The sequence below is a fragment of the Gadus macrocephalus genome, chromosome 2 (genome assembly GCF_031168955.1).
Source record: "Gadus macrocephalus chromosome 2, ASM3116895v1".
In the NCBI taxonomy this organism is placed as follows: domain Eukaryota; kingdom Metazoa; phylum Chordata; class Actinopteri; order Gadiformes; family Gadidae; genus Gadus; species Gadus macrocephalus.
Genome location: NC_082383.1, coordinates 5,190,278 through 5,206,660, shown reverse-complemented (window position 1 = coordinate 5,206,660; position 16,383 = coordinate 5,190,278). Strand labels below are relative to the sequence as shown.

Sequence of the window (16,383 nt, the reverse complement as noted above, 5' to 3'; positions counted from 1 at the left end):
AAAAACAAATGAATAACTGCACAATATCTATTTGGTTTCTCACATGGGAGAAACAAATAACACGGGATGACACATCATTAAAAGACGGCTACACCTTATGGCCTACGTCACCCTAATGTGGGCACTACCTAGGATGTTCCAGAATGATCTAGAGGACAAATGTTTAGTATAAAAGAACCCACAGTACCGTCAGTTGACCACAAAAAGCCTGAAACGATCAACAAGACTGAGAAGACCGACAAATGTAAGCAAACCCTTATTTCTATGTTCCATGTTTTGTTAAACAAGCCTATTTCTATAGGTCATTTATCCACTTGAGCCTGGAGCTCTGCAATTTTGATTACATTCACTGAACTTATATTTAATTTAGAATATTGACGATTGATGATTGTCATCATCAATGTATGGCGACACATTAGTGCCATAATTCACTAATGTGATAAAAGATGCATTCGGGCGTATTATATTATTCTACACGCGTAGATATTAACTGCGAGCGCGCAAAAGACCTCTGCGCGCGCGCAAATTACCTCTGCGCGCGCAAAACAGCCTCTCGCGTGCGCAAATTACCTCAACGCGCGCAAAACAGCCTCTCGCGCGTAACAGCCTCTCGCGAAAGATGTTTTTACGCTCGCTCGAATTTTGGCACTATGGGGGAGGGAACCAAGGCAGGGCGGGCTTTCCTATGATTGGCCGTTTCTGAAGCGCGATATTTGATTGACAGCCCTCCTCAGCCTTCCTCTCATTCAATTCTGAATTGGCTGAAACGATAGTTACGTATTGTAACTCTAGATTCTATGAGTATAGGAACAGCCTTTTAAGGCTATTGCTATTGGGTTATCCCTAGGCGTGAGCCGTAGCACTGAAAAATGTGTAATCCCCGACCACCAACAGCGTGGGCCTCAATTACGTCCGCGTGCGGCGTGCCTCAACGACGTCCGCATTTCGCAGATATAGTCGGGCGCCGGCGGACGTTCTGCTCCCAATAAACAGCTTTTCTTCTGCTATTTAAAGGACAATGAGGCCGACACTTAAAAGGCTGCGCCTATACTCATAGAATCTGGAGTTAAAATACGTAACTATCGTTTCAGCCATTTACTGAACAATTCAGAATTGAATGAGAGGAGGGCTGTCAATCAAATATCGCGCTTCAGAAACGGCCAATCATAGGAAAGCCCGCCCTGCCTTGGTTCCCTCCCCCATAGTGCCAAAATTAAATTCGAGCGAGCGTAAAAACAACCTTTGCGAGAGGCTGTTACGCGCGAGAGGCTGTTTTGCGCGCGCTGAGGTAATTTGCGCGCGCGAGAGGCTGTTTTGCGCGCGCAGAGGTAATTTGCACGCGTGCAGAGATCATTTGCGCGCTCGCAGTTAACATCTCCACGCGTGGAATAATATAATACGGCCGAATGCATCTTTTATCACATTAGTGAATTATGGCACTAATGTGTCGCCATATCAATGTGACATAAGGCAGTATCAGAAAGATTAAAAGTGTATTTAGATACACAAAGCATGTAAACAGTTTGTTCAAGGGAAGATCCCGCCCCTGCCATTAAGACTCAAGAGTCTAAAGTTTAGACTCTTGAGCCTGTTCTAAAGCTGTGGACGATAACTGTTTAGACTCTAAAAAGTTATCGTCTACAGCTTTACAACTGGCACTGAGAGTTTCAGTGCCAACAAATAAGAGAGAAGTTAAATAGACATGTACACAGAAGTGTGGAAATTTACTGGCACACACGGTCATGAAAGGGACACATACGTGAGATATAAGAGTGACGTGTCTGGTACAGAAGTTGAGAATGTCCGGACACGGACATTGATTAGTAGTTACATGAGGATTTTCTTCTAGAAAATTTATTTTGTTCTATTGTTTTGTATCTTATGCTGTATCATATTTGACATTTTGTGCTTTGGCAATGTGAATGTTGGCCTAATATGTCAATGCCAATAAAGTCCCAATTTTGGACAATCTTGAAAGATGATTTCACGCTTAAAGGTAAAGAAACGTTTTATGTTTAATTAAAAGTACATTTTGAAAGACTTGCCATAGAAGGACTTGTCTTTAATCATCTCCATAAATATTATTAACAGTATGACACTATGCATCTCTACCTCTCTTTGGAGTAGAGTTTTCTCCATTTAAAAAGTCAGTTAATCTTTATAATAATGTATAATAATAATACTTTTATATTTGTAAAACCCTACAAATTATAAAAAAAATTCTTACAGATTACATTATTATTTAAATGTTGTAACTATTGGAACTGTCAACATTCTTTTAATTTATTTATAAATGTTGCTATTGTGAAGACATAACTAATAATCATTTCTAACACTTATCTTTTAACTGTAAACTCCCATACAGCTATCCCCATACTCCCATACTCATCCAAGGCTACGGTGCCGCCATGCAGGCCACCATGCAGACTGCCTACCCAAACCGTGGCAGGACAGCCCTATCCCTGGGCATCGACACCGCCGGAGGAGTCATGACGCCCCTGATCATACGGGGCACCATCGTCCCCACCAAACAGACTCAGACCTTCAGCACAGGCACCGACAACCAGCCGGGGGTCCTGATCCAGGTCTTTGAAGGAGAGAGAGCCATGACCAAGGACAATTACCTGCTGGACGAGTTCGAGCTGTCGGGAATCCCGCCCGCTCCGAGAGGGGTACCTCAGATCGAGGTGACCTTCGACATCGACGCAGACGGCATTCTGAACGTGTCTGCTGTGGACAAGAGCACGGTAAAAATAAAACACATCGCCAACAACAAAGATCGCCTGAGCGAGGAAGACATCGAGGGGATGGTTCAGGAAGCAGACCAATACAAAGAAGAAGACGAGCAACAGAGGGAGAAAATAGCGGCCAACAACGCCCTGGAGTCCTACGCCTTCAACATGAAGAGAAGCCTGCAGGAGGACAACCTGAAGGACAGAGTGAGTAAGGAGGACAGGAAGAAGGTGGAGGAGAAGTGTGACCAGGCCATCCTCTGGCTGGAGAAGAACCAGCTAGCGGGGAAAGAGGAGAACCAACAACAGCTGAAGGAGTTGGAGAAGCTGCCTATATCCCTCATCCCTGTGATGATAAACTTTGCACTTTTGAATATTCAATCCCTCTCTGGTGATAAAATCTCTAAATTGAAAGATTTGATTTCTGAAAAAAATATTAGCTTTATGTTTTTAACTGAAACCTGGCTTGATAACGATACTGCTGACACAAAGTTGAGAGAGTCTTGTCCAAATGGTTTCAACTTTCATCACGTCAATAGACAGGGAAGGGGGGGTGGGGTCGCCGTTCTTTATTCTGAGAGATATTCAGAATCTGAGCAACTTGACGTTGTTGTTTTTCCATCGTTTGAATATGTAGCATTGAGGATCAAACAGCCTGAAGACCTACTTACTGTCACTGTCTATCGGCCGCCCAATAATCCAGTAACACCATTTTATTCTGACTTTAGAAAAATGTTGTCCATCATATGTCCCAAACATGATAAGATCATTATAGTTGGGGATTTTAATTTCCCGAGACAAGAAGCACCATTCCTGAAGCTTTTTGATGATCGATATTTTCTTCAGCATGTGAAAGAATCCACCCACGAACAAGGAAATATTCTGGATTTAGTTTTTACCAGGGGTATTGATGTAAGAATTACATCCATTCAATCCTTCCCTCCTTCTGATCATAAGTGCATCCATTTTACCAAAAATCAGAATACCCTCCCTTTAACCTTTGCTCAACAATTCAGCGAAATGGACTTGAGTGAGAAAAAGAGAGGGATGAGTGAGAGGGAAGGAGCAAAAGGGAGGAAAGAGGGAGAGATAGAGAGAGAGAGAAATGGAGGGAGAGATAGAGAGGGAGAGAACATGAGAGACACATAGACAGAGTTCTTGTGAACGACACCTCATGTCGCTATTATGATTCTACTTACGTTAGGCAACTGGGGCCAGATTTTGATAACAGTTTCCCAGTTGGTGACGTAGTGACGCACATGACGCACGGAACATGAAAGTTTTACTCAATATAAATGAGTCAAACATCATATATCACATACTTTACTATTGATTGACATTGTAACCATCTGTTTGCATCAACTTTGCTCAGTTTTAAACGTTGTGTACTGGTAAACCAGCTCTAGATAAGGGCAAGTGTATTCTTCCATACAGTGGTAATACAATGTGCTTCTCATAAATTAAAGCAACATAACATTAAACAACATTATACGTCAAAAATATAGTTTTTTACGTTTTGTACACATCTTTTACCTTAAAGGCATATTGTACGATTTTCAGTGATATGCACTTTTTAATATGTTGTTGAAATTGGTTTATACATCCTGACAGCAATAAATAACTTATGGGCAATGAAAAAGAAGCGAAAAAAAAACGAATTCTGTATCTGCTATAAACCTGTTAAAATGCTTACCAATCGGAGACATTGTACCCGAATCTAAAGAACCAATCACAAGCCTGCGCGTTCTCTCCCCTCTGTGTACGAGCCTGAGCCGGCCTGAGCGCGTTCACGGAGGGCAAAGAAAGCGTTGTTAGTAGTTCATGACAGTGGACTAGACCTAGTGAGCCTACAACGTTAACACGATGGAAGAAAAAAAACAGAAGTTACCACTGCCACCGTTACTTGCCCCGGTTCATCCTTTTAAAAAGGCAAGAAAAGGAAAGACAGAAAATGAAAAGGCAGCAACAAAAAAAAAGTTGGAGAATGCTCGAGGAAAAACGAGAATAAATATTGGATTCGCTTTTCAGCGATGGCGACAGCTGAGGGAGTTGAATGGCCTGAAAAGTGACGCAATGGTTGCCGTTGAAGTAAGCCGTAAGCAGCATTAGCGCTCGTGCACGGCTCTGTGTCGAGGGGTTGGGGCAGGGAGTCCTGAAGGGTGGGGGAGGAGTTAAACGGAACTCCGAAGAGAAGCTAATTTCAAATCATGCTAGCTCTCTCACATCGTACAGTATAGCTTTAACTTAGAAAAAAATCGAGTTTTCATACTTTACCCAAGAACCAGTATGTCAAGCAAATTCTCAACAAAATTAACCAGGGTAAAGCATTAAAGTACAATCAAACCATCAAAAGATTACTAGCATTTTATGTTTTAAAGTTGTAAAGTCTTTTCAAGCAGAATCTTTTTTAAATATATTTTATATACTTTGTGTAAAATGCTTTAGACTAACTTCCTGATGATGGCGATGGATGAAGCCAATGTAGTTAGGAACCTGCTTGCTTTAACAACCCCGCCTCACCAAAATGTAGCATAACCAGAGCCTGCTACGGAGAGTCTTGGCACTCTATTGAGCCCCATTGTATTGAACTTTGTTGCAGTTCCATTATACTTCCACTGGGGGTGATCGCATGAGTGCAGATTCAATGGCGGTCTATGGGGCTAGACGGCTAAATGTATCTCTTCCACCTGCTTGTCGTTGAAATATCGCAGATTTTATTAAAACAATAAAAAGCTATTGATCTGGTTCTTTATTCCTATAAATATGCAGCATGATCATACACACTGAGCATGAAGAATAACCTCTCACACATGAGGGGGTCATTGCCTCGGGGGCACTCGGGGAGGCGCTGTTCCGTCTGGATTTCCCCGAAACCCTTCTGGATAGGGTTCTCCATTTAATAACTCCCTTTGAGTAAAACTGAGAATCATATGTAAGGAGGTCGGGGGGAAAGGGGGTGAAGAAAACCTACAGGATTCCTTCTGATCGGGTGGAAAACAACAGTGAATAACAAAGGAGGAACCAGACACCACGGGCACGATTAAACAGTTTATTAATAACTATCAGGACATTAAAGTGTTTGCACTAACTAAATTAAATACTAATTTAATACTAAATACTATTTATAGTCTATCTTCACCACAACTCCAAAACTCCGCTGGCGTCCTCGGTGACGTGCTCTCGTCACAGTCCCTCCTCCGCTTGTCCCAAAATCAGCGCTTTCTCCGACCACGACCACCACGCGTCGCTCTGTTATGTCAGTTGGCTGCTGCGGCTCGGTGAGAATCGTGATCGGGTCCAATGGGTCCAACAGTTACTCCCGTTTGCATGCTTTCCCCCACCGTTCCCTCCGCACCGCAGGTTGTATTGCCGGGCTCGCACACGGGACACACCCCGTAAGGCGAAGCCTACAATCATAGAACTAGAGTTATAATAACATACAGTGGCGTCACTAGGCTGTTTTATTCGGGGCTAAAGCCCTGGATCTTTTTTAATAAGCCCCGAATCTAGTTTTTGGGAAAAAAAACAGAAAAGAATTACGTCTGTGGACTTTTCTACCAACCCCTAGCGGTAGGAGCCTCCTCAAAGCCCTCTTGTTCTGGCTGATGTCCTTCTTGAACTTTCTCTTGAACTCCTCCACAAAGTGGTTAACCAAGCGGTTGTCAAAGTCCTCTCCACCCAGATGAGTGTCTCCGGCCGTGGACTTCACCTCAAAGATGCCGTCTTCGATGGTCAGGATGGAGACGTCGAAGGTGCCCCCGCCCAGGTCAAAGATCAGGACGTTGCGCTCGCTGCTCTTGCCTTTTTCCAGACCATAGGCAATGGCGGCCGCCGTGGGCTCGTTGATGATCCTCAAGACGTTGAGGCCGGCGATCACTCCTGCGTCCTTGGTGGCCTGACGCTGGGAGTCGTTGAAGTAAGCTGGAACCGTGATGACGGCGTTCGACACCTTCTGGCCCAGGTAGGCTTCGGCAATTTACTTCATCTTCACCAGGACCATGGAGGACACCTCCTCGGGGTAGAAGGACTTGTTCTCCCCCTTGTGCTCCACCTGGATTTTCCCCGCGTCACTCATCACCGTGAATGGCCAGTGCTTCATGTCAGCCTGCAACACCGCATCGTCAAACTTTTGGTCAATCAGACGCCAGCTTGTTTTTAACACTCGATAAGTAGATTGGCGAACACAGAGCTTGCGTGTTACTGACAGATGTCACAATCTCTGTGTTCGTCAATCTACTTATCGAGTCTTAAAAACTAAAGATGGCTTCGACGGCTGATCTACTGATGGAATTGTGTGTATACAATGTCCTTTTTAATAAACAATCCATACACTTACAAAGTTATTAATGCCTCGTTTTATATGTTAAGACCCTTATTATACTACCAAAGAAGTGTCGGGCTAATTCTAACCTTTTAAGTGGTTCAAAATAGTGATTTAGTTTTTACCATAACACATGCCCCTATCGTTCCAAGTTAATAGTGTTTTGATAGAATCAGCTAAAAACAGCCAACTGAAGAATGCGTCTATATGCGGTTTTTGTGCTCCAAGACAAACTTTCCAACTCGTTATCATACCAAACGTATCCCAAATCCATTTGTCCTTTAAGGCCCAGTCCTTACTGCAGTGATCAGGGTTTGATTCCTGCACGTGGTCCTTTGCTGCAGGTCTTCCCGTTTTCATTCCTTTCTATATACCATACCTACCTGTCTATCTCACTCTCCAATAATAAGGATAAAACCTTTTTTTCTTTCAAATGGTGTATAATGACTAAGCACTTGAACATGTTCACATGTTATGTAAATACGCTCATCCAAGGTCATAAAATGACTGTATAAAGTTGGACTGAGTGGAATATGTTCACAAAAAAGAAAAGTAAACATTATGAGACATTTTCACGTTTTTTCCTTACAAGCGTGAATTTATTCCACATTGCAGAAACAATGAAATAGAGATCCTTTTTGTCGTAGAAAGTTTATTTTATCTTGTAGCTGTTAATACACATACAAATTCATTGTTTCATAATTTCTTATAAACAGGAACATAATGCTATGTTTTACCTCCAAGTAGTCTAGTCTAATCGAGAATTTTTATAATGATTCCATTGTGCTAAAATAAAATGGTAAATGGACTGCATTTATGTAGCGCTTTTCTAACCAGTAGCCACTCAAAGCGCTTCACAGTATTGCCTAACATTCACCTATCTCTGCACACATTCACTCACCGACGGCGGTGTCAGCCATGCAAGGCGACAGCCAGCTCGTCGGGAGCAGTAAGGGAGAGGGGTCTTGCTCAGGACCACCTCAACCCTCAGCTAAGAGGAGCTAGGACAACCTGAAGGACAGAGTGAGTGAGGAGGACAGGAAGAAGGTGGAGGAGACGTGTGAGCAGGCCATCCTCTGGATGGAGAACAACCAGCTAGCGGAGAAAGAGGATTACCAACACTAGCTGAAGGAGTTGGAGAAGCTGTGTAGCCCCATCATCTCCGGGCTGTACCAGGGGGGAGTGCCAGCAGGCAGCTGTGGAGAGCAGGCCAGAGCTGGCTCCCAGGGGCCCACCATCGAGGAGGTGGACTGAAGCAGACTGTTGGACTGAATGGAATATGATCAATATGACTGTTATGGATTAAAAGTTATTTCTTGGTGCCCCCCGTGGTTCACCACGTAGAGCGCGTACCATTAAGGCCCAGTCCTTACTACAGCGACAAGAGTTTGATTCCAGCCCCAGGTCCTTTACTGCAGGTCTTTCCCTCTATTTCTTTTACCTTTCTATATAACATACCTACCTGTCTATCTCACTCTACAGTAATAAGGATAAAAACTTTTTTTCTTTCAAATGCTGTATAATGTCTAAGCACTCTGCCACATGTTCTCATTTGATGTAAATACGTTCATGCAAGGTCACAAAATGAATGCATAAAGTTGGACTTTAAAATGTAAATATAATGAGACATTTTCAAGTTTTTCCCTTATAAGCGTGAATTTATTCCACATTGCAGAAACAATAAAATAGAGATCCTTTTTGTTGTAGAATGTTTATTTTATCTTGTAGCTGTTAATACACATACGAATTCATTGTTCTATAATTTATTATAACAGGAACATAATGGTATAATGTTTTACCTCTACAAGTAGTCTAGTCTAATCGAGAAGTTTTTTAATGATGACTTTGATTGTGCTAAAATAAAATGGTAAATGGATTGCATTTATGTGGCGCTTTTCGAACCAGTAGCCAGTCAAAGCGCTTTACAGTATTGTCTAAAATGCACCTATCTCTGCACACATTCACTCACGACGGCGGGTTCAACCATGCAAGGCGACAGCCAACTCGTCGGGAGCAGTAAGGGAGAGGGGTCTTGCTCAGGACCAGCTCAACCCTCAGCTAGGAGGAGCTAGGGGATCGAACTAGCAACCTACCGGTTACCAGCCAACCGGCTCCACCTCCTGAGCATGCCGCAAAATCAATATTTGTATAAAATAGGCCGGTGCAAGAGTAAAGGATACCCTGACAAAAGTCAGGGTATCCTTTACTCTGTGGAAGATGTGTCCTTGTTGGGTCCGTCCTACTTCACCTTGCACATCACTGAATTTAAATAACTCAATAACAGTGTTCTGTCCACTCTAACTGTGTCGCTGTGACGTCAACTAGCATATCTTGACAGGCTGGGTGGCACGTGAGGGAGAGGTTTTGGGAGGGTCATAGATAGTAAGATACAGTCCGGCCAGCATTGCAGCGGTCAGCAGCTCATTTTAAGCTACAAGCTAGTTAAAGTGTTACAACCTTCCGGTTGCCAGCCAACCCGCTCTACCTCCTGATCATGCTGCCCATTTAATAAACGTAATGTAATGAATCCCAGGTTGGAGGTTTGGGATTAAAAAATCATACACAATGTAATTATGACAAGGGATTAAACTGTTAGATTAAGGATGCACAAATTCTTGCATAGTTTATCATAATATACATTCACCGGCCAGAGTTGTTTTGGTGTCTGATATAACCAGCTCTGTGACTAACAGTATAGTCGACTAACAGATTATTTTATTATACATTTTAATATACCCTGAAGACGAGCAACAGAGGGAGAACATAGCGGCCAAGAACGCCCTGGAGTCCTACGCCTTCAACATGAAGAGCAGCCTGCAGGAGGACAACCTGAAGGACAGAGTGAGTGAGGAGGACAGGAAGAAGGTGGAGGAGACGTGTGAGCAGGCCATCCTCTGGATGGAGAACAACCAGCGAGCGGAGAAAGAGGAGTACCAACACCAGCTGAAGGAGTTGGAGAAGCTGTGTAGCCCCATCATCTCCAGGCTGTACCAGGGGGGAGTGCCAGCAGGCAGCTGTGGAGAGCAGGCCAGAGCTGGCTCCCAGGGGCCCACCATCGAGGAGGTGGACTGAAGCAGACTGTTGGACTGAATGGAATATGATCAATATGACTGTTATTGATTTAAAAGTTATTTCTTGGGGCCCCCCGTGGTTGACCGCGTAGAGCGTACCATTAAGGCCCAGTCCTTACTACAGCGACAAGAGTTTGATTCCAGCCCCAGGTCCTTTGCTGCAGGTCCTCCCCTCTATTTATTTTACCTTTCTATATACCATACCTACCTGTCTATCTCACTCTACAGTAATAAGGATAAAACCTTTTTTTCTTTCAAATGCTGTATAATGTCTAAGCACTCTGCCACATGTTCTCATTTGATGTAAATACGTTCATGCAAGGTCACAAAATGACTGCACAAAGTTGGACTTTAAAATGTAAATATAATGAGACATTTTCAAGTATTTCCCTTATAAGCGTGAATTTATTCCACATTGCAGAAACAATAAAATAGAGATCCTTTTTGTTGTAGAATGTTTATTTTATCTTGTAGCTGTTAATACACATACAAATTCATTGTTCTATAATTTATTATAACAGGAACATAATGGTATAATGTTTTACCTCTACAAGTAGTCTAGTCCAATCGAGAAGTTTTTTAATGATGATTTTAATTGTGCTAAAATAAAATGGTAAATGGACTGCATTTATGTAGCGCTTTTCTAACTAGTAGCCAGTCAAAGCGCTTTACAGTATTGCCTAAAATTCACCAACCTCTGCACACATTCACTCACCGACGGCGGTGTCAGCCATGCAAGGCGACAGCCAGCTCGTCGGGAGCAGTAAGGGGGGGGTCTTGCTCAGGACCACCTCAACCCTCAGCTAGGAGGAGCTAGGGGATCGAACTAGCAACCTACCGGTTACCAGCCAACCGGCTCCACCTCCTGAGGATGCCGCCAAATCAGTATTTTTATAAAATAGGCCGGTGCAAGAGTAAAGGATACCCTGACAAAAGTCAGGGTATCCTTTACTCTGAAGATGTGTCCTTGTTGGGTCCGTCCTACTTCACCCTGCACATCACTGAATTGAAATAACTCAATAACAGTGTTCTGTCCACTCTAACTGGCTGTGTCGCTGTGACGTCAACTAGCATATCTTGACTGGCTGGGTGGCACGTGAGGGAGAGGTTTTGGGAGGGTCATAGATAGTAAGATACAGTCTGGCCAGCATTGCAGCGGTCAGCAGCTCATGTTAAGATACAAGTTAGTTAAAATGTTACAACCTACCGGTTACCAGCGAACCCGCTCCACCTCCTGATCATGCTGCCCATTTAATAAACTTAAGTGAAATTAATCCCAGGTTGGAGATTTGGGATTAAAACATCATACACAATGTAATTATGACATGGGATTGAATTTTTAGATTAAGGATATACACATTCTTCTATAGTTTATCATATCAATTCACCGGCCAGAGACGTTTGGTGTCCGAGATAACCAACCTCTATGACTAGCAGTATGATCGACTAACAGATCATTTTATTACACATTGCCCTGCCGCCTCGTTACAGTTGCACATGGTCTCTGTGGCGGGACCTGCCCCTGTCAACAGCACCAGTTCTTCCTGCTGCAGCATATAGGCCTACACAGAGGGTGTTATGGGGAAGTGAGCGAGTGGACCCAAATGCTTGCAGCTCAACACAGAGTGAGACTGACACAGAGAGTCAATTAAAGGTCCTTTACTGAGGACCAACAGATAAGTAAAGACGGGGTTTGGGGGCTTTATGGCAGGCGGGTAGTCTGACAGGCGAGGGTTCGGCGGCAGGAGGGTAGTCAGACAGGCGAGGGTTCTGCGACACTAGAGACAGAGAGGAGATCGTTAGGATGAGTGACGGAACACAAGGACTCAGCAATCTTGGCACTAGGAAGGGCCAGGGACGAGGTACTAACTGTTACGTGTGAGACAATAATCTAGTGATGATTGTCCGGAGATCCGGGGTTGATATACTGGGTGCTGATGGAGGATTGCCAGCAGGTGTGTAGAGCAGGATGAATGGATGATGAGACTGGGCCCCACTAGGTGGCAGAGTAAGACGGCGTGACAGAGGGAGCCTCGTCCAGCCTTTTACGTGTGCTATACAGGCGCGCAGCTTGTGAACAGGCAAAGCAGGCAACTGCTTGGGGCCCGCAAGGGCCGACAAACTTCACTCCAAACATATGACTCATAGTAACTGCATTGACTGCGTCTCACTCGCAGTACAATTTCAACCACAACAAGTTGGAAACCCCCTTAAGAGGGGTTTGTTTGTATTATTATTATTATTATTATTATTATTATTATTATTATTTATTTTTACCGGATTATTTGGGACCAAAAGTTATAAAGATTGGTAGGCTGCCATTACCATTAGGAAGGTAAAATATTCATGAAACTTGTTAAACATTAACCATTTGTCATGTTGAATAACTTTCAGGAAGTTTGTATCAAACAAGTAGCCCTTCGTATTACTCTGTACCCTTTAAGTAACTCCCCTGGTCTAGACCGACAACTGTGTCTCATGCTGCCCAATGTCCTTGTCTATTTAGATGTAACACAATTTGTGATTAACCTGTCAAATGGCGAACGGTAAGACCAAGACATAATGATTTAGGTATCTGTTTCAGACCCTGAAGTTGCAGTCGCAATCCCCATTTCACTGCTTTTTGTTTCTCAAATTAAGCATGTGACAAATATATACTTGAATCTTGAAAACTCAACTAAAGTTACATGATGTCTTGACAAATAGATGTCACTTTAAGGTTCAAATCATCTGGAATACCAACATAACAGGCAGGTTTTGGTTCTTCATTTGCATCTATTATCCAGGAAATTAGATTGTACTTTTCAAGTCGCACAACAGATTTTGCTTCAATCTCATTTAAATCATCAGACGTTGGCGGCCACGGGGACGTCATGCCGGGAGAATCACATAGAAGCATCTTTAATATCAATATCACGCTATAAAGTGTCCTTGTGTACTTATTGACACATGGATACAGCTGTTGTAGTTGGTGTGTTTTCTTGACCACAGTTTGAGCCATCGGAGCGGGCTTGTAACTGAGAAAGAGCTCTGCCCCCTCCCCTTGTTATTTTCCCCACGGCCCGTGACTGGGTGATGGAGAGGCAGCTGAAAATTCCACCACACGTCACCCAGACGAGATTGAGACCTGACATAATCTTGGTCTCAGAGGCCATAAAACAACTAGTCTTGCTGGAGCTGACAGTTCCATGGGAGGAGAGGATGGAGGATGCTCAAGAAAGAAAGTGGGAGAAGTACCAGGAGCTGGTGGAGGATTGTCAGAGGCACAGGTGGAAGTGCAGGGTTTATGCCGAAGAAGAGCCATAGGAAACAACGTGGTGGCAGCGGAAAAAAACTTCCAGATAATAATAATAATAATACATTTAATTTAGAGGCGCCTTTCAAGACACCCAAGGTCACCTTACAGAGCATATAGTCATCTGTAAGGTGACTGTAAGCTCCATCTGTAAGCTATCTTCTACCAGATGGCTCTGGTAGAAGAGGGGAGAGCAGTGGGGACAGTGTCTGTCCCCCCGGCCTGTGCCGCTTGGACACAGGCCGGGGTCTGATCAGCCCTGGTTGGGGCGCCTGGAGGAGGGTGTCTGTTGTAAGACCCGAAACACCCAGTGACTCCAGGAAAGAACACTGATGATGTGTCCAAGCCTGTGCATCAGTAGATGTTATGAATATATTTGATTTGATTAGCATTTTATACACCCATACTATGGATGGGACCTTTAGTACGGTCCACCACCGTTGCATCTTTCCCCATTAGAAGCAACAATCATAATTACTTTTATTTACCTTTGAGCCTTTTCTATTATAGGCTATTGTGTAAAATGCTGTTTAGAATTGACCAACACCACTTATATATGAACGTTTGTATCAAGAAAGAAACACCCAACATCATCATGTCACCACAGAGGCAAATCTATCGTTTTGCTTCAGCCACTCAGCGTGCTATGGCCCGGTGTCACCAAACGAATGCTCCCATCCCGAGTGAGCGATGGCAATACTAATGTTACGTTTTAAGCTTTTGCATGTTTCCGCACGTGAACGACTTCATATCTGTCTACACCTCAAACTTGTGCATGTTGCAGAAAATGTGCAATAGTGACCCCTAGGGTCACACTTTACGGTGGGTTACAGTTACAGAATACGGTGTAAAACCCGGGAAGCCTAACCCTCGGACGCGGGTATGAAATAAATCACTGCCCAAACAGAGCTTTACTATCCACACGCGCCGTAGTGGGTACACAATAACTTCCCAAAAAGCTTGGACGCTGCAGTCAACCGCTGCATAGACAGAGTTACCCTTTTTTCTCTAAATTGGGACATATTTCAGAAGCATTGATAAAATGGCATGTATTACTATGTTGAAGATCACACAGGACAAATTACCACGCTTAAAAAAATAAATAAAAATGATTCAGGTTCACCGGCTCTTCAACCTCACGGCACGTTGGGTAAAGTGGTATCAGGTGGTTGCATTGGAGTTTTACCAGCACTTGAGCACAGTATCGGGCCCCAGTCCGAGGATTGCATTTGGTGTCGGTGATGGTATCGGTGCATCCCTACCCGCAGGGCATGTTCTAAAAATAGCACTCGTAACCATGGAGTCAAATTTGTTATGATGTTCGAACCAATAACACTTGCATTGATGTAGATGTGATTTTTATTGTTCATTCATGTTCAAATGTATTATCATTAATATTATTATCATTAAAGATAAACCGTGCATTTTTTCAGGAAGTTTTTATCGAACAAGTAGCCCTTTGTATTACTCTGCACCCTTGAAGTATCTCTCAGGCTTAAAAAGGTTGGTGACCCCTGGTCTAGACCGACAACGGTGTCTCATGCTGGCCAATGTCCTTGTCTAGACGTAACACAATTTGTGATTAACCTGTTTAATGGCGAACGGTTAGACAAAGACACGATTAAGGTGTCTAAATCTCTCATGATTTTATACTCAAGATACACAATGTCTTGACAAATAGATAACACTTTAAGGTTCAAATCATCTGGAATATCAACATAACAGGCAGGTTTAGGTTCTTCATCTGCATCTATTATCCAGGTTATCAACTACGATTGTACAGTTCAAGTCACGCAACAGATTTTGCTTTAGGCTCATTTAAATCATCAGACGTTGGCGGCCACAGGAACGTCATACCAGGAGAATAACAGAAACATCTTTAATATCAATGCCGCACTATAAAGTGTCCTTGTGTCTTTATTGATACATGGATACAGCTGTTGTAGTTGGCGTGTTTTCTTGGCCTACAGAATAAGTGAATATTTTGCTGTTCAGAGGTCTGGGGTACAGAGCATGAGGTCCAGGATGTCAGTGGAGGTGGTGCTGTGGTGGGGGGGGGGGTTCGTTGATGATGACCAGGTTTGTTTCGGTGAGGATGTTGTTGAGTACTCTGCCAGAGTGCCTGGTGCTGTTCTTGATGAGATGAGGGGGCGGTTCCAGGGGTGCAGTTTTCTACTCATTCCATGACTGTTTTCAGACAGACACTCGCGCTCTCTCGGGATGGAAGGTGATTTGGTGAACCTGTTCTGCTAGTTTGTCATCCTTTCTCTTTGATGCTCTCCTCTGTTGGTTGGTAATTTTACCTTTTGTTCTGACTAAGGTTATTCCGGTTATGTCTCGCCCAGATTGTTCCGTGAAGCCGAACCACTCATTATCGAAATATGATTACTATTGCATACTTAAAATACAAATGAATAACTTCACAATATCTATTTAGTTTCTCACATGGGAGAAACTAATCACACGGGATGACACAGCATTAAAAGACGGCTTCACCTTATGGCCTACGTCACCCTAATGTGGGCGCTAACTAGGATGTAATGAGGACGATCTAGAGGACAAAGGTTTAGTATAAAAGAACCCACAGTACCGTCAGCTTACCACAAGAAGCCTGAAACGATCAAAAAGACTGAGAAGACCGACAAATGTAAGCAAACCCTTATTTCTATGTTCCATGTTTTGTTAAACAAGCCTATTTCCATAGGCTATTCATCCACTTGAGCCTGGAGCTATGCAATTTTGATTACATTCACTGAACTTACATTTAATTTAGAATATTGACAATTGATGATTGTCATCATCAATGTGACATAAGGTAGTATCAGAAAGATTCAAAGTGTATTTAGATACACAAAGCATGTATACAGTTTGTTCAAGGGAAGATCCCGGCCCTGCCATGAAGACTCAAGAGTCTAAAGTTTAGACTCTTGAGCCTGTTCTAAAGCTGTGGACGATAACTGTTTA

At 43.3% G+C, this 16,383-nt stretch overlaps 1 protein-coding gene across 1 annotated transcript; it reads left to right on the top strand.

Moving 5' to 3' along the window:
* Window positions 1-58: 58 nt before the first annotated feature.
* Window positions 59-10,372, top strand: LOC132445597 (heat shock 70 kDa protein 1-like). The gene is made up of 3 exons (XM_060035687.1): window positions 59-244; window positions 2,366-2,861; window positions 9,817-10,372. Exons 2-3 carry the CDS (start codon window positions 2,409-2,411, stop codon window positions 10,123-10,125), a joined length of 762 nt encoding a protein of 253 aa, XP_059891670.1. The 5' UTR covers window positions 59-244; window positions 2,366-2,408; the 3' UTR covers window positions 10,126-10,372.
* The last annotated feature ends 6,011 nt before the right edge of the window (window positions 10,373-16,383 follow it).

Bases quoted from the DNA above. Each gene is read 5' to 3' on its own strand.
- LOC132445597 (XM_060035687.1), top strand. From the start codon at position 2,409: ATGCAGGCCACCATGCAGACTGCCTACCCAAACCGTGGCAGGACAGCC. The intron at 2,862-9,816 runs ATAGCGGCCAAC...CAGAGGGAGAAC, and splicing joins ACGAGCAACAGAGGGAGAAA to ATAGCGGCCAAGAACGCCCT.